Genomic DNA, 19179 nt, shown 5'->3' on the forward strand with positions numbered 1-19179 from the left:
TTAATTTTATGCAAAGAATTCATCCTTGTATAAGTACATCCAACGCAAACATTTTTATTTATATTCTCTCTGGAAAAATTCATCAGAAGAATTTTCTTTTTAGTCATTTAACATCAAAAAGGTTATAATCCCAAATTATTTCCTATTACATTCTGCCTTTATCAGTGCAAACCCTTCTTCTAAGAATTTTTCAACTATTTAGAGTTTTTAGCTTTTAACTTTTTACGATGAGATCCCTTTTATTAAAAGAATTTTTTTTAATTGCAAATAGTAGCTTGAAAGCTCTGCAAACGTTTTTAGACATGCTAAATATGGTGTGCCTTTTATTAGGACCACCGGCGCTTTCCTTTTTATCTAAATTTGCACAATTGTTTTGTGGCTTGTTACTTATTATGAATAATTTTGTTTGCACTGTGCATTAATTTTATGCAAAGAATTCATCCTTGCATAAGTACATCCAATGCAAACATTTTTATTTATATTCTCTCTGGAAAAATTCATCAGAAGAATTTTCTTTTTAGTCATTTAACATCAAAAAGGTTATAATCCCAAATTATTTCCTATTACATTCTGCCTTTATCAGTGCAAACCCTTCTTCTAAGAATTTTTCAACTATTTAGAGTTTTTAGCTTTTAACTTTTTACGATGAGATCCCTTTTATTAAAAGAATTTTTTTTTAATTGCAAATAGTAGCTTGAAAGCTCTGCAAACGTTTTTAGACATGCTAAATATGGTGTGCCTTTTATTAGGACCACCGGCGCTTTCCTTTTTATCTAAATTTGCACAATTGTTTTGTGGCTTGTTACTTATTATGAATAATTTTGTTTGCACTGTGCATTAATTTTATGCGAAGATTTCATCCTTGCAAAAGTACATTCAAGGCTAACATTTTTATTTATATTCTCTCCGGAGAAATTCATCTCAGGAATTTTTTTTTTAGTAATTTTACATCTAAAAGGCTATAATCCCAAATTATTTTCTATTACATTCTGCCTTCATCAGCGCAAACCCTCCTTCTAAGAATTTTTCAACTATTTAGAGTTCTTAGCTTTAAATTTTTTATGATGAAACAACTTTTATAAAGAGTTTTATTATTTTTAATTGTAAATAGGAGCTTAAAACCTCTGGAAAAGGATTCTTAGACATGCTAAATATGGTGTACTTATCATTAGGGCCAGTGGTGCTTTTCCTCTTTATCTGAATTAGCACAATTTTTCTGGGACTTGTAGTTATTTATGAGTAATTTTAAATTAATGAATTAAATGTATTTTGGATCACTCCAAAAAATTTTTTTCAAGTTATATATTTATTTTTCTCAAAAGTTGTTTTTTATTACAAACAGGTTACCAAGACCTGTTTGGCTGTTATGTTTCTATGTGATTTTTCCCGGAAACACCAAAACAAGAAATAATAAGAAACTTTTACTATTTTTGAAAAGAAAAATAACCTGTTATTCTTGATTTTTATAGGGAGCTGCAAAATTTTTGGCAACTTAAACCCACTACCGGACGATGTCAAAGGTTATTGCTCAAGATCAGGTGGATGCTGTCGTCCCGTAGACCGATGTATATCATGTTGTGGTAAGTTTTGACACAATTTCATTTTGTTGAAGAGCAGCATTGAAGTCTGGAACAAGCAGAAATAGCCATAGATCTAACCTAAATGAAAAAAAATTATAATGAATAGATAAATAAAACCATAAGCGAAACAAGCTAAAGCTAATAATAAAGTTAACCTTAAACAGACGAAAATTACAACAAGTAATAGCTGTGTAGATGTCTCCCTCAAAGCCACCTAAGGGCCTTTTAAAACCTTCGAGCAACCGTGCTTTACTGAAAACGAGTGCTAACTTAACATACAATAAAGAAAAATAATCACTTAGGCCTAACATCATTCACTTCTAATAGAGTTTCCAAGAAGGACACAAAAGAAAATATAAGAGCTAAATGTAATGAGGTTGAACGTTTTATGCTTGTATTTTAAAAGAATTCTTACAAAATTCTTCTTAGTCTTCTTTCGTTTGAATAAAGACTTTTTTATTATTATTATTATTTCTGATCGTTTTTCAAATCAAGCCAGAAATTCTCTCTCCAGGGAGAATTCTCCTGGAACCCCCCAAATGCGACGTTTCTTCCTCGGAAAATTCCACTATTGAGAATTTTTCTCAAGAAAAATCCCCCAGACAATTCCAACCTCATTGAAAATACGACGATTCCTCGGAATGTTTCTACATGTAAAATTGAGTCACCAAAAAGAACGTAATACAATAAATAGAATTTCGCACATAATTCTGGCTAATTCTCCCCCTCTAAAACCTCACCTGGAAAGTGATCCCCTAGAAACCTCCCTCCCCACGGAAAATTTTCTTCGTAGAAAATACCTCCATAGAAAACTCTTCCCTCCAGAAAAAAATGTCTGTATAATTCCCAGTAACAATTATATATATATAGACAATGGACACATTTCATAACTTACAGTTCTTTCCCAAGGGCTTTGGGGCTTATTTTATCCCAAGAGGCACAGTTATTGGAACTTTCAACTATGCTGAATCAAATGGCTATCTCATGGCTTTAATCGTGTGACTTAGGGGAAAAAGGGGCGTGGCAAGGGTGCTATATGCCCGTCAATCTATTTGTTCACTTGAAAAGGACACTCAAACTTTCAATTTCCGTTCGAGTAACACCTATCCAAATCTCCTAGGACTATTAGTTTAATACGATTATCCGTGGGAAAAAAAACACACGCAAGGCCGTATCCAGGGCGGGTGAAGGTTTGACAACCCCCCCCCCCCCGAAATGCTTATACGACTGTTAAAAACATAACAAAAATGAAAATAAATAAATTTTTTATGCGTTTTTTTGAAGTTTTTTGTTGTAAAACCCACATCGAAAAAATTCTTATATACCCCCTCCCAAACCTTATTATGGCCCTGAATAGGGAAGCTTAAAGATTCTACAGTAAGTTTCAGTGCTACGCTGAATCTGATGATGCGATTCTCGTTAACATTTCTTGATTTTTGGGGGTATTTTCCTCCTCTTTCGAAAATCAGGCAAATTTTCTCAGACTCATAGCTAATTGTGGGTATCATAAAACTTAATGAATTTTACATATTTAGAATCAGCATTAAACAAGAAAATTCTTTTTATATATCAATTGTTACTGAAATTCTGTTTTTAGAGTTTAGTGTACTATTGGGCCGAGTTGCTCCTTACTTACAGTTGTATTCCACGAACAGTTTGATCAGTGAAATTCAGTAAATACTGAGGACCAAGGTTGGCTAAACCGTGGCGGATGTACTAAACTCCTGCATTGGATAATTACAGTAGCCATACAGCATTCTGTGTTTGTAAGTAGCCTATCATGTTTCGGCCCGTGGTAATAAAAATTAGCAACGATAATAAAAATACTGCTTTATTCTTAACGATTTTCAAAAAAGCTACGAATTATATAATGTAAGCAAAGCTAAATTCCTTATAATTTTTATCATCACCAAATGAAAAAAGCACCAAGGCGTGCAAAAATCATGATAATATAACAAATCGCTGAGAAAAATCGTAATAAACTTCAAATACTAGCGAAATCCCTGAAATTCAACAAGGTAAATCCAGTTCTACCAGCCTTCTGGTAGAATGTGTACTTTTGAATAAATACATCATTTTTAATTCAAAACCTCTCTCTTTTTTCAAATACTTCGTTTTCAAGAGCATTAAGACAAAACAAAAAGTAAACAAGACAGTTGGAATTATGAAATTCCAAAATTTATGATAATCCAGCCTTTTTGCGCTATCAACTAAAACTACTTACTGCATGCAATTGAAACCTGTCTCTTCTTAACATCAATTTTCATATGTATTCTTCTACCCTGAACTCTCAAAACCTCCAATACTTTATTCATTATACTAACATTTTAATCTAACATTTTAGATTATCTACACAATTTAAGTCTAGGAGAGTTTTACCTTCCCATTTGATGAGAACACGTTCGATTTTGATTACTAGTTCGTCCTCATCTTCTTCAAAGCTCATGTTACTGCAAATAAAGTATAAAATGCTGGATTATTAGTAAAAAACTTGCAATTGAAATCATTCTTATCAAATAAGAACTAGAGAAACTGCATCAGCACAAGATATTTTATCGTTAATCCTACTATATTTATTTAACTTATGTGTTTTGCTATTATACTATGTTTATTACAATCTTTTGACAATTTGTTTTTATCTTGTCGTGATTTTTGCGCACTTTTGTGTTTTTTCATGTTGTTTAGAATTTTGACAATAATAAAAGGCAGAAAGAAGATTCAATTTTGTTCGTAGTAAACACATCTTAGATACCAATATACAGTAATGAAAACTCCTATCTTGCCCTTGAGAAGCTTTTGGTACAGAGCTCTGAACTTGGTGCCTCCTTCAAGCCCGCGCTCCGACGCGTAGATCGTACTACAACACCATAGGTGGGAACGCAATTTTGTTTTGTTGAATACGTGGTCAGTCCAATTGCTCCGACTTTTAGATTCAGACTCCCAGTTTCCTGTCTCCAACCGCTAGCATCGCTACCGCGCACTGTATCCCAAAAATAAATCGAGTTTTCATAATTGTATTGGTATCTAAGCTGTGACAGTAAACAATTTGCAGCACTTTCGAAAACAAACTAACGTAATGATAATCTTTATATTTCACTGCAAAAATGTATAGTAATTATGAATTTGGGCTCAAAACCAAGCATATGCTATAGTTCAATCTTCTATCCATACACGGTAAGAATCACAAAATCATTTCATATCTTACTTTGTATTGGCCGCAATAAAACCAGCTATTGAGCTACACATTTTCATACGTTACTTAAATTTGTATCCTCGAATAAAAGACCATTTCTTGTCTCATCAAAATAACAGGGTATTTCTATTTGACTCACTATGGAAAAAATGAAAACTCTCTATGGAAACAATGTTATAATAATGAGGTCAACCGGTCACCCATTCTTCACTACCCGGTCTGTACTTTGGTGCACCATTTATTTCATCCACGCCTGAAAGACTTTTGCCAAGCTATGTAGAAGATCACATCACGCGAACTTCGCACTAATCAGTGTGTACAGAGCCTGGTGTTCACTGGTTTTAAACGTTGGTGATCCTTCAAACAGGATTTGGGAGAGGACGTCAATTACGTGTCAGTACACGCATGTGCATTCAATCAAATCGCCCAAATTTACTTTCGAGAGGGGGGAGGGGACAGTCTCATATGAATATTATTTCCCTTTCTCAGTTTTTCTTATGAAACTATCAAATCATTGCGTACTGAAAAAAAACCTGCCCTTTTTCTAATCTTGTCCAAATCCTAAAGCTAAATTAACCCTTTTTCCAATAGGATATTTCGTCAAAACACTGATTTTGATTTAATAAACTTTAAATAAAGACGGACTGTACAAGCAGTGGATGAAGAATATCGAGAAGAAGTCGGTGAAATAAATAATAAGCGAAAAACATTGATTATTTTGTGGCATACATAATGTTTTGAAATTAGTTCAAATTATACTCGAAAGGCTTATACCAGGGGTTTTCACCCCTTTTTTACGGCACGACCCCACCCTCCTAGTATCGAAAAATATTTCGCGACCCTCCAACCCTTTTTTGTCCTGTTAAAAACATGTAATACATACATAAATTTTGGGAGTTCGTATTATTAGAATTCTGATATAAATATATAATCAAGTCAAACAAACACAAACTAGAAACAATAGGGAATTTTTTTCAAGACAGTGAAATTCAATTCAGTGGGTATTTCGGCCCCATGTCCAAGGGCCATCTTCAGCAAAACACGAGAAAATATATATATATATATATATATATATATATATATATATATATATATATATATATATATATATATATATATATATATATATATCCGAAGCATACAAAATATAATATCCGAAGCATACAAAAGCAATTCACTTGTTGTCATGGATACGACAGACTATGACAAAAAAAAATTCTTTCACATTTAAATGACACAACTACATATAAAAAAATAACTCATGACCCTACTCATCAGTTCGTCAATAATATTATAAATGAATTAAAGCAGCTAAAACAGAATGGTAAAATCACCCCGCAATTATACAATAAATTTTTCCCCGTGGTAGTTTCTGTCCCAAACTCTACGGTTTACCAAAAATACATAAACAAGGTATGCCCTTAAGACCTATTGTAGCATGTACTGAAGCCGTATTTCAGAAAACACAATAGTTAGTAGTTTTGACATTGTTTCAATGTATACGAATATAGATGTGGCTATTTCTGAGCAATTATTAAAAAACAAAATAGAAGAAAATTATCACTTAATCAAGGTTTCAGCGACAGGAATTGATTATGAAGTTTTTATGCCTCTTGTTGAAATTTGTAATAAGTTTTCTATGTATTTTCAGTTTCGTGATCCTTTTTACCAACAAAAAACTTAGTTACCCGTGGGGCACCTTTATCCGGGCTACTGGTAAATATTTATGTCGATAATCTTGAAAATTGAGCATTAGATTCTTATTTTTTAAAACACACCTATTGGAGTCGCTATATGGATGGCGTAATTTCACTTTGGAATTATAAGGAAGCTAAACTTCGGGGTTTCTTAGATCAGTGGTTCCCAACCTTTTTCGGTCCGCGTACCCCTAGTCAAGGCCCAAAAAGTGTGCGTACCCCTTTCTTGAGAATCGTTGTTTTACTTTTTTCTTAACTAAAATCAGATTTTCAAAAACACGAGATTTATTGTCCAATATGACGGTGCTTAAATGTACGTACAAAATCAATGAGAAACTTGAGGCTGCTTTTTTGCTAAAATATTATCAAATCTTGGCTCGATGTCACTAACGGCAATTATAAGGTCATTTTGTACACTCAGTCTGTTTCTGTGTTTGGTTTTGATCAATGACATTGCCGAAAATGACACTTCACAAAGGTAAGTGGATCCGAATGGTAACAAAGCAGACATGGCGATTTCACTTAGTTCATTGTATTCTCCTTTCACCTCCAGCCAAAACTGGGAAACAGTTACATTTTGGAATTTCAGTTCTAAGGCGCGATCACTGGCAAGTTCGATCAGATTCTCTGTAAGCTTGTCACTAAGACCGGAGCTTGAGGTCACGTCTTCAACAAATGGATTTTGGATCCAATCCTGCGTTCTATCTTGGTTCATAATCGATGGGAAATATGACACAAGTTCATCTCGCAACTTTGTCAGATGCTCCCGAATACAATCACAGATTGTGTTGAGGTTATCAATTTCACTATCGTCCACAAACTTGTCAAGGGTCGGGAAGACACTAACGCTGTTTCTTTGAACCTTTTAAAGCCAGAACTCCAATTTCTTGATGAAAGCACACATCTTCGAATTCAGGGAGAGTTCGTCCGTCCGGAAACCTTACATTGACAGATTCAAGTCATTCAGTTTGTCGAAAATATCCGCAAGATAGGCCAGCCTGCAGACCCAGTCCTGGTTTTCAAAAAGTGAACTGAATGCAGATTTTTGCTCCAGAAGAAACATATGAACTTCTTGTCGAAGCTCGAAAAGTCTGTTTAAAATCTTCCCACGAGACAACCAGCGAACTTCTGTGTGCAGAAGTAAATGTTGATGTTCTGAACCCATCTCTTGGCACAGCAACTTGAACATTCTTGAGTTCAGTGGTCGGGCTTTGATGAAGTTGATCACTTTTACAGCCTCGTTGAGGGTCTCGTGCAGATGTGCGTTCATCCTTTTCGATGCAAGAGCTTGCCTGTGAATGATGCAGTGCAACCACTTCACCTTTGGATTTTTCTTCCTTATCCAGGCCATGAGCCCATTATTCTTCCCTGTTAGGGCGGCAGCTCCATCACTGCAAACTGATAGACACCAGTCCCATAAGATGCTTCCTTCTGCGAAGAATTTGTCAATCACCTTGAATAGTTCTTCTCCTGTTGTTCTTGACTGTAGGTTTTGACAAAACAGAATATTTTCTCTTATGTCAGAACAATCTTGATATCGAACAAAGACGATCACCTGGGCTTCACCTGACACATCCGTGCTTTCGTCAAGCTGTAACGCAAACATCTTCGTCAACTTTATTTGCTCAATAACCTGCATGACAATATCGCTTGCAATGTCTTCTATCCTTCTTGAAATGGTATTGTTCGACACAGGTATAGACTGAAGGGCAGTAGCAGTTTTCGTGTCAAACATTATTTCACTGACTTTCACTAGTGCTGGTAATATCAGACATTCGGCGATGGTGTGCGGTTTTTTCTGTTTCGCAACTAAATATGAAACAGCATACGAAGCCCGGAGAGCCTTTGAAGAAACTGATGCCACTTTTGCAATTTCCAAACAGTTACTAGCGAATGCTTCTTGTTTACGCTTGAAAAACTCTATGGGCTTACCGACATGAGAAGGGTGCACAGTACTGAGATGCCGGTTCATATGCGCAGGTTTCATGGAACTGTTGGCCAAGACTTGACCACAAAGAACGCACTGTGCATTCACTGGATCAGACTTTGTCGCACTAAATCCGAGCCCTAGGTATTCTGACAAATATCGACGCACTTTGACCGATGATTCGTCATATTTCTTCTTCTTAGGTGCAGGTTCAGAGTTTTGGGTACCATCATTCGGCTTCTTGTTATTCCTGATCAGGAATCTATCCATCTTTGTTTGCAACCACAATTCACGAACTTCGTGTTTCAACAGATGACAAGATACTGAACTCGCTGAGTTTAAATCGAGACCTTACGGCTATGGAGAAAAATTAGCATTGAGACCTTACGGCTATGGAGAAAAATTAGCGGGTTACTGAAAGCGAAAGTTTTGAAAATGAGTCTGAAGTTACGTACAATGGGTTATGTTATCTGATTTTGAGGGAAATGTTGGAACTGAGTCAGAAACAAGTTTTAAAGATGTAGACTAAATTAATTTTGGGACCTTCGCGTACCCCCTGCGAGGGTTTCGCGTACCCCCTGGGGTACGCGTACCACCGGTGGGAACCACTGTCTTAGATCATCCTAATACTTGTGAGCGAAATTGGCAGTTTACCCTAGAAGTTGAAATTTAAAATAAACTACCGTTTTTAGATGTGTTAATTATTCGTAGGCTAATACTGATCAACTGGATCGAAAGCCAACGCAAAACAATAGATATCTTCATTGTAATTCAAATCATCCCCCAAAAGTTAAAAGAGCAGATGTAATTTCTCTCATTGATCGTATCCTGAACATTTGCTCCGATTCGTATATAAATGCAGAAATAAATTTTATCAGGGATATCCTTTTTGGTAATGGATACCCCATTCCTTTTGTCAATAAGATAATTAACCGTAGATTAAAAACCGTTTATCCTAAAAATCACAACAAAATTAAAAAATGTTTGTACAAAAAATAATCTGTATATAGTTTTCACTAATAATTTTAAAATCATTAATTTCTTAAACTCCGGTAAGGATAAAACCCCAGTTACTCGCCAAAAAGGGGTCTATCAAATACCATGCGACTGTGGAAATTACTATGCTGGCAGGACCCATCAGAATCTAGAAAAACAGCTACACCAGCATAATGAAGACATAGACAAAGCATTAATTTCAAATAATTCTAACAACTCCTTTGATTCTGCTTTAGGTTGGCTTATATTTATTAATCCCTCCCACACGATACTTTTCGAAATTACCCCGTATATGAAAGGGGCTGCTCCTTCTTCAACGCCCTGCTCTTTACGCTAAAGTTTTTACTGTTTTGAAAAGTAGAGTTGAGAGAAAGATTCAAACTTTAGTGCAAAGAGCAAGGTGTTGAAGAGGGAGCAGCCCCTTTCATATACTGGGTAATTTCTGTTCGTTTTAAGTTTTAATGTCGCTCCTTACTTTCAGTTAAAAAAACTTGTTTTTTTTATTTAATTACAAAAAGAACTTCGAAGCAAGCTGCCAAAAATAATAATGCAAGATTAGCTTTGAAAACATGCATTTAATCATTTTGTTCTGTTTTGTTTGAATGAATTTATCATCTCACTTCTTTCTATTTATCAGTCCTGGTTGAACTTCGTTGAAGCAAGGATGCTAGGGCTGTTTTTTTAAAAGTTTTTTGTTTTAAGTTTTTTAGAAAACATTATTAGTTTTAATTCTCACATTTTAATGCATGTTTATATACATGTATATATATATATATATATATATATATATATATATATATATATATATATATATATATATATATATATATATATATATATATATATATATATATATATATATATATTTTCTTTCTCATTTTGTGCTGAAGACGGCCCTAAGACAAAGGGCTGATATATCCACTGAATTGAATTCCACTGTCTTGAAAGAAAAATCCCTATTGTTCCTACTTTGTGTTTGTTTGATATGGAAAGGCAGTGTGGTCTTCGTCGCTATATAATTGAGTTTGTGAAACATTCATCTTTAAATTCAAAACGTGGCCAATTAATAACTAACAAACAAATACAAATATGTTTGTATTGTTAGGGTCGAGGCTCCATGCGCCATCTTTTGATAGTATTTGAAACTAGTACCCTCTATACGGCCTAAACGATAATGACTATTTTGTAGAAATGACTGGCCAGCTAGAAAACCCCCTTTACCACCAAGAATTTCCTCTACCAGTTTCACAGGAAAGGATTCCATTTGAGGATTTGTCAGAGAAAAAGTCAAAGATGAAAAGTTGCCATAGATTTCTAGCGAAAATTTAGTTGCATCATTAAGCTGTAAAAGAAATATAATTTTATACCATGTAAACTTAAAGTAGTAAATGAATGATGAAATTAGAATTTAACAATGGCTTTGGTTCAGACAAGAATTCTGAATGAAACTTTATATAAAGTAGTTTATGGAAAAAAGAGCTGTGACGTCTTCAAAAACAACGAGCGAGCTCTTCAAGCTTTTTAACAGCACTTTACTCGGAACATCTGTTGAGTAGAAAACAACAGGATGTCATGCGACTTTGTGACAGACCTTGAAAAATTGTCCCTGATGCTCAAAGTTTTGAATTTATTCATATTCATGCGGAAAAGGCATGCTTTTTTATTGAAAATATTGGAGCTGGTGCTGCCATCCTTTCCACATCCAAAAAATATGAGCGGGTTCTATTGGGACAATTTAGTTTCGTATTTTAAACAAGCAAAGGGCGAAATTTTTTTTGACAATGTCATGCAGAAGCCGATTTGCTTTTCGTGAAAATACATATCCAAAATCTAGAAGAAAACTTAATATCACCCCAACTTTGCCATATTAAAAAACAAATCAACTAGGCAGCGATTATTTTACTGAACTTTTAATAGATAGCCCGGAAAATATCTATGTTGTGACATCGGGTGAATCCCTTAGGCCTGCGGTTAAGGGTGTTGGTACACATTTAATTAAAAAAGATATAAATGTTGAGAAACGTATATTATTTTTAGATGTGAAATTATAAAGACAACAACAAACATGATCAAATTGTTAAAGTTTAAACTATAGACTATGAAAGTAGTGAAAATAGCAATATGCACTGTTGTCGATAAATAGTATGCAAAGGATGATGGGGTAACAAGTCTAAGACATGGTCACCCATATTTAAAACAATTTGAAGATGATAAGGTTAAATCTAAAACAATTTGAAGATCATAAGGACAAATCTCTCTAATTTTTTTTTACTTAGAATAAATCTATGTTATTTATGTGTTTTTTAACATTTATTTTTCCAAGGTTTCACATGTTCTTTTTTTATTTTCTCCAACAGGATATTCAGAAATACCCAATATACACATATGAAAGCACTTTATGGTAAATTTCAACACTCTCAGGTCAACACGGAAAACTCAGCAACGTGAAGGGGAGGAAGAGAAAACAAAATCCTTAAAACTAGAAATCTCATTATGATATATTAAAACTTTCTTGGCTCTATACAGGAAACTCAACAACAGGAAAGTTAGCAATAAAAAATGTATATAAACAGCATAAACATATCAGTTCAAAAATTTCAAACATATCTTAAGCTAGTCAAAAACCATAAAACCTGAAACTATCACACGATCCGTTAAAGAAACCTAATTTATGGACGAAACTTTGAAAATGATATAACCTTTGGAACAAGAATTGAAAAAGATGAAATTGCGTGGACAAAAAGAAACTGGCCAAAAAATTAGACGAAAATTGAAAATGGCATAAAATTTTCCATATAAAAATAATACATTTAAACTTTACAACGAAAACCCAAAATATTTAAAAAAATTACGACAAATATTAAAAATACAGAAACACATTAACAAAAAACTGAAAGTGAAAATTTTCTGACAAAAAAAAAAACTGTTTTTGAAAAAAACGGAACCGTATGAACAAAAATTGAAAAAGGTGAATATCTCGAAGCATTTTGACAGCCTGTGTTTTCCCTCGACAAAAAGTGAAAATGGTATAAATTTTAACGTCTTAAAACAGTTTATTTTAAAATTTAGGATAATAATTGAAAAACAACAAAAAACTGTGACAAGAATTTAAACTTTTGGTAACTTTGAGAAAAAAAAACCTTGAAAAAGTGAAAAACCCCGAGAAAAGTGAAAATCTTTAAAAAATTTGGGACACAATTTGAAAAAGACAGAATTAGGTGAACAAAAAATTGAAAATTGTAAAATCTTTGGAACGAAAAAAAAGAAAAAACTGGAAATAGGCAAACAAAAATTTGAAACTGATAGTAACTTGAGGACAAAATTTGAAAAAGATGGAATCAAGCAAACAGAAGCATAAAAATATATACCTTTTCTCAACAAAAAATTGAAGGGATGAAATTTACCTAGAATAACTTGAGTTGCATCTCCTTAGAAATATTTAGACTAGGAACTTTAACTGCCCTCCTACCGAGTGTCCTTAAAACAGTTTTAGAACAGGTTAATTTAGACAAAGTTAGAACGGGAATGTCCATTCTAATCCTCTTTAGATAAGTCTTTTCTTAGGCATATTAAAGGACCACTCTATTAAGAGCTCAGTAAAATAATCACAGCCGAGTTCTTTCGTTAAGATCTTCGCTTTTTACGGTTTGAACAAGGGCGCCTGATGATTTCGGCATGATCTTATGATTTGGCATTTGGCTTCATCAAGGATATCTAAGGAGAAAATTAAATGCGTCCAAAAACCGAATTGTGTATTTTTCGAATGTTTTCACTATACCATGAAACTTTCAACGACATGAATTTTTACTCGTGTCAGTGACAGGCATAAGCTCAAAATCTGCATCTTGGACGTTTGAAAAGGCCAGTATAATATGTTTGATGTTGTATGAAATGTTATGAAAACCAGCTAGAATGTGGAGATTATCCCTTAAAATCGAATTACAGACACTACGGGCTGTATCTCGTATACCTCTCGTAAAGTAATCCTGGTTAAAAATAAAAGGTTTTCCTATTGATTTTTTTTTAATGCCTTCTCACAAACCCAGCAATTTTAACCAGCCAATTTTTATTTGTCAGATTGGGTAATTGTCATTGTCTTGTTTGTCTCATATATTTTGTCCAGACATATTTGAATATCTTGGAGGAGTTCGTTCAGACCTTCAACGTGACGAGATGGAGCCTGAAATTCTCGAAAGTTGACTCCCTCTATTTAATCTTACGACGCCTCCGCTGAAAGCCACAGGCTTTCAGCCTGTGCTTTCAGCCTCAGCCTGTGCCTGTGCTGTTTCAGCCTCTCCTAGAATTCCTGAGCGGTTTTTTTTTGAAAATCGATTCAAAATCCCAAATATTTTATACTCTATAGTTGTCATCTGTGATGATAGTTTAAGAATTCTAAAGAATATTTACTTTCGTCGAGTGTTTTGACGACTGATAAGCCCTGTGGTGAATAAAACTTTTAATGATTTTTCATCCCCCTTTCTATAGATTTAGCTGCAAGACTGTATGCACAGAAAAATCTTGTACAATGCTCTACACGGGGTGTTTGACGGCTCGGATTTGCGATCGAAAGATCACATATAATATTGATCTTCTGTTTCTGCATAGAGTAGAGAAAACATATTATTTGACATGCTAGATGTGTGAGTAGGGCATAGTTTCTTTTCAGTTTCATCATAATATAGAACACTTACCCCCACTCATGGATTTTTTCCCCCTTACTTTAATAAGTTTGACACATACCGGCCATACCCCTTCAAAACAATCAAAAAAATTCAAAAAAAAGAAATTGTAGGATATTTTACCACGTCTTTTTTTCTGGCTTTATTTAAGTCAAAGAATGGCTTTACTTCCATGCATACCCAGGATTTCATACCTTGAAGTCAAGAATACCCATTTCACAAATCGATTATCTTGGTCAAAGCTTAGATCAATTAAATTTAACAAACAAGTTTTTTCAACTGAAATTAAGGAACAACATAAAAAAATATTACGTGTATGAAGGGGATTGCCCTTACGCTAAAGTATTTTAGTACTTTTAAAAAAGCTTCCTATTGTTAAAATTAAATGACTCTGTGTTTCAAGAGTGATTCTTAAAGAATTGGGACAAAATTCAAACTTTAGCCTAAAGAGCGAGGTGATGAGGAGGGGGCAATCCTCTTCATAGACGTGAAAATTTCTGTTCGTTTTAAGTTTTAACGTTACTCCTTTCTTTCAGTTGAAAAAACTTTTTTTTTACATTTATTTCTGATCATTTCTAATTAATGCCAGGAAATCTAGCCCCACCTCCACGAAGAAATTCCCCTCCCACGAGAATATCCTTTAGACGCTTCAATCCCGGTGAAAATTTACCCCAGACAATTACCCTTAACAACTCCACGCGTAAAACTGAGACAGAAAAGAGAAAGCAAGACATTTAAAAATAATTTTATATAGGAATTCTGGTAAATTCCCCCAGTGCACAATTTCATCTGACGAGTTAACACCCTGAAAACTTCCCTCCCGATACAAATTTCACCCGTGGAAAACCCACCAGCAAAACAAATCCCCCGCACTCAAAAATGTATAGCCTAAATACTTCACAATAACAAATACTATGTGTAAAAAATTGGCGAATTTTATAACTTAAAGATCTTTCCCTTAGGCTGTGGGAGGGGGGGGTTCATATTATATCCAAAGGCACAGTTATTGGGCCTTTCAACTATGATGAGCAAAATACGTGGGGGAGGGGTCCAGGTTGCCCTTTAATCTTTTTGGTCACTTAAAAAGGGAACTAGAACTTTTAATTTCCATTCGAATGAGCCATCTTACGATATTCAAAGACCACTGAGTCGATACAATCACCCCCGAAAAAAACAACAACAAATAAACACACCTCTGTGATCTTCCTTCGGGCAAAAAATAGAAAATTCCACATTTTTGCAGATAGGAGCTTGAAACCACTACAGTAGGGTTTAATATTCATTAATATTCCAATACTTTTATGGGCTGTTTTTCCCTTTTTTCGAAAATCAGGCAAATTTTCTCAGGGTTGCAGCCGTTAATCGATAAGACAAAACTTAAATAAACTAAATATATAAATAAAAACAGGCACGTTAAAGTTCAAATTTTGTTCCAATTCTTTAAGAATGATCCCTGAATTACAAAGGCCGTTTAATTAGCATGAATATCTCTTTTGAAAGTACTGAAAATACTTTAGCGTAAAGAGCGAGGTATTAACTAGGGGGTGAATCCAGTAATATACGTAACAATTTCTATTAGTTTTATGTTTTAATGTCGCTCCTTGCTTTCAGTTGAAAAATGTTTTTTTTTATTTAATTTCTGATTGCTTTTTAAATAATACTGGGAAAACCAGCACTCCTTTCATGGAAAATCCCCCTATCCATGAAATATTGTTTCGTGGAAAGATCTTCCCACCTAACCCCTCCCCTTGAGCCGCCCAGCCCCCCACCACAAGAAAAATCACCTCTGAAAACGCCTGTAAACTTCCTAATAACCAACACTATATGTAAACAATGGGCGAGATTCATAACTTGCAGCCCATCCTCCGGAAAAGGGTGTGGGGGATTAAGTCGTCATCAGAGACATAGTTATTAGATTTTCCGACTACACTGAAACAAATGGCTATCTCAAAATTCTGATCCAGTGACCTTGGGAAAAAATGAGTGTAGGAGGGGGTGCAGTCGCCCTACAATTTCTTAATCACGGAAAAAGGGCACTAGAACTTTTAATTTTCGTTCGAATGAGCCCTCTTGCGATCTTCTAGGACCACTGGCTCGATACGATCACCCCTGGGGAAAAAAATAAACACGCATCCGTGATCTTTCTTCTGGAAAAATACTAAATTCCACATTTTTGCAGATAGGAGTTTGAAACCTCTATAGTAGGGTTGTTTAATACGATGAATTTGAACGTGTGATTTTCGTTAAGATTCTATGACTTTCAGGTGGTGTCTCCCTCTTTTTTCGAAAATAAGGTTAATTTTCTCGGGCTCGTAACTTCTGATTGGTAAAAATAAACTTGATGAAAGGATAAAAATCTGATTCTTTTGATGTATCTATTAATATCAAAATTCCAATTTTCAGAGCTATGGTTACTATTGAGCCGGGTCGCTCCTTATCTACAGTTCGTTAGCACGAACTGTTTGTGATTTCTTGCTTTTTTTTTATTGGGGTGGGGATTCCGGGTCTTTTTTGTCCGTCTAATGGACGAATTTTAATAGTAATAGGGACGAATATATGAGTAATAGGATTCAGACGTCCATAGTCGGCTCGTTTAAGATGAAAATCTAGACCCTCAGTGGTTGATATTGTGAATCCGCTGCCATTTTCTGAATATTTTTGCTCTTTTTATTTGTTTTAGGTATAGATTTACCTAAAAGTTCCAGGATATTTACAGTCTTACGGAAAATTTCCATGCAAGATAGGAGTGCATCGCTTACATCCTCCTTCCAATCGAGAGAAAGAGGGACATGCGCCACGAGCTGAATATGTAAACTTTTTTTCCGCTTTCTCAATGTGGACTAGCATAATTTCTAAGGTATTACTTAACCCTTCAACATAGAACCTGCAAGGCTCCCTGGGGAATGCTGCAGTGAACTGGAAGAGATTCAGGATTTTTTAATATTTTCATCAAATTAAGACTGCTCAGAAGGAGGTGATGATGAAATCTTGACAAGAAAGGGTAAAATATAAAACTCAAGAACCATTCCTCCCTCTACTGTTGAGTGTTTTTTCGATAAAAGGCAATATGCAAGTCAATTAGAATCAAATAATCCAAGGATTTGGCTTTACGTGTTTTTATAAGTTAGATGTAACAGGCCAACGAGATAATGCAACGTCAATAGTCCACGAGCGTTGCTGAAGTGTTTAATATGAATATTATCCAGAATATCCTTCTGTAACCAATATATTACGAAATTCATACAATTCCGGATAGATTGCAAGTAATCTAAAATACCCTACTGAAGTCCATAAGTGTTTTTTTCTTCTTGATTGGTGATCTTTCTTCGCTATGTAGCCATGCTTCCAAGAATAGGGGTGATCACGAAGAAGCGATGCAGCACTATAAATATTCCCTGCGGTGCTGAAATCTTGTTGAAACAGGCTTTTGTCATGTTAAGGGCACTTGTGTAAACAGATCTCAGTATATACATCATATTTAGACGCCTTAAGGATGGACACAATTGACCTAGCCTTAGCGTCTTGAAATATCCAGCCATACTATTTTGGATCTAGCAATCGTGGCTTTGCTCGTGCTTGGAAAGGAAAATCACATCTCGAGGTGCATGCACTTGGCATGAATCTTCAAGGCAGCGTCAGATGGTGTTAAATACTTCTACTCCCACGTACAAGGACATAAAACTAATCTCAAGTCATTAAGGAAGGTAAACAACTATAAATCGTTTCTCTTAGTGGCATTAATGACTGTTTTCTAAATGAAGTAATCTTTCTTTCCTCACATAGTCCAGCTTTTACTTTTCCATCTCTTCTCCATCTCAGATCAGTTGATTTCGATTCCTGAGTCTATTCCTTTTTAATCCAGCTGATCTGTCCTTGTTTTTGAGCAGTCATTGAGTAGAGTACAGTCCCCCAATGCACAGAATTCTTTTGTTTCTTTTAAGTTTTATTGTCACTATTTAATTCCATTTATCAAAAATGATTTTTTTTTCTATTCGATTTAATAGAGTATCCAGGATTACATGACATGCAAGGAGGGCTGAACCCTTCAATACATATATATATATATATATATATATATATATATATATATATATATATATATATATATATATATATATATATATATATATATATATATATATATATATATATAAAGCATTTAGAAATCTACTTATTTGACTTTATGGCAAAATAGATGTTTGTATAGAAAAAAACACAATTATTTTTAACTAGATTGTGAGAAGCCTTAAAATAAAATAAAAATATTAATCAGAACGAAACTCAAGCTCATAGGAAATAGATGGCGCTGACGGTCATGCAACTTTAAATATCTATTTGCTCCTTATGCGACAAGACACAGAGATTTTTTTAGTGAAGAAAAATCCTAGGTAAAAAGCTTTTTAGCTTAAGTAAATAAGTCTGTACCCTGTCAACTACTACTGTTACTTCGAAAATCTCATTCTAGCAAATGTATGCCCGAGGCTAATAAAATTATTTCTCCCCAATGAGAGCTTAGCATCTTGCTTATTCCGCCAAAAATAAATCTTTTCCTTATAAGCTCTTCACATATCATTTGGAGACATCATGTGCTGCCCAATTGGCTGACCAAAAGCATATTGTTTGACGATGTATCTTCTGATTGTATTTATATTAACCTCAGACCTCGATTAAGTCTGAGATAAACAGATAAAACATCGATTTCATTATGGGTGTAATTACTATGGCTTCTGGAGCTCTAATTTTTTTTCCCGGGCTTAATAGCCTTTTCTTAAAGCTTTCTCCAACTGTGACAAAATGCCCTTGTCTTCGCAATTCTGCTAAATGTGTCTTCATTCCAGCCACCTTATCTACTAATTAAGCTCTGCCCTTAGTCAATCTTTTCATTGCCATCACTTCTTCATCCTCATGTGTTCCTTATATTGCAGCTTAGTCTTCTTGGAAATGAGTTTCAAAAAACTTTGTTCCTTCACCAAAACTTTATGTCATGCCACCTAAATTGTGTGCATAGGATAAATACAGACAAGTTTTACTCTCCTAAATAATATAATACTCAACTACAATCCCTTCTGTATTCCCTCGGGTGAGATGCATAAAAATAATTAGTAAA

At 34.5% G+C, this 19179-nt stretch overlaps 1 protein-coding gene across 2 annotated transcripts in view; it reads left to right on the forward strand.

The window, feature by feature from the left end:
* LOC136028895 (leukocyte tyrosine kinase receptor-like) overlaps nucleotides 1-19179 on the forward strand; it is a 244527-nt gene that overhangs the window by 22978 nt on the left and 202370 nt on the right. For both annotated transcript variants that reach the window (XM_065706861.1, XM_065706864.1), the window contains exon 2: nucleotides 1470-1580. In XM_065706861.1, the coding sequence (XP_065562933.1) occupies nucleotides 1470-1580 (111 nt within the window). The remainder of the gene's footprint in view (nucleotides 1-1469; nucleotides 1581-19179) is intronic.

Source organism: Artemia franciscana, chromosome 1 (assembly GCF_032884065.1).
Source record: "Artemia franciscana chromosome 1, ASM3288406v1, whole genome shotgun sequence".
In the NCBI taxonomy this organism is placed as follows: Eukaryota; Metazoa; Arthropoda; class Branchiopoda; order Anostraca; family Artemiidae; genus Artemia; species Artemia franciscana.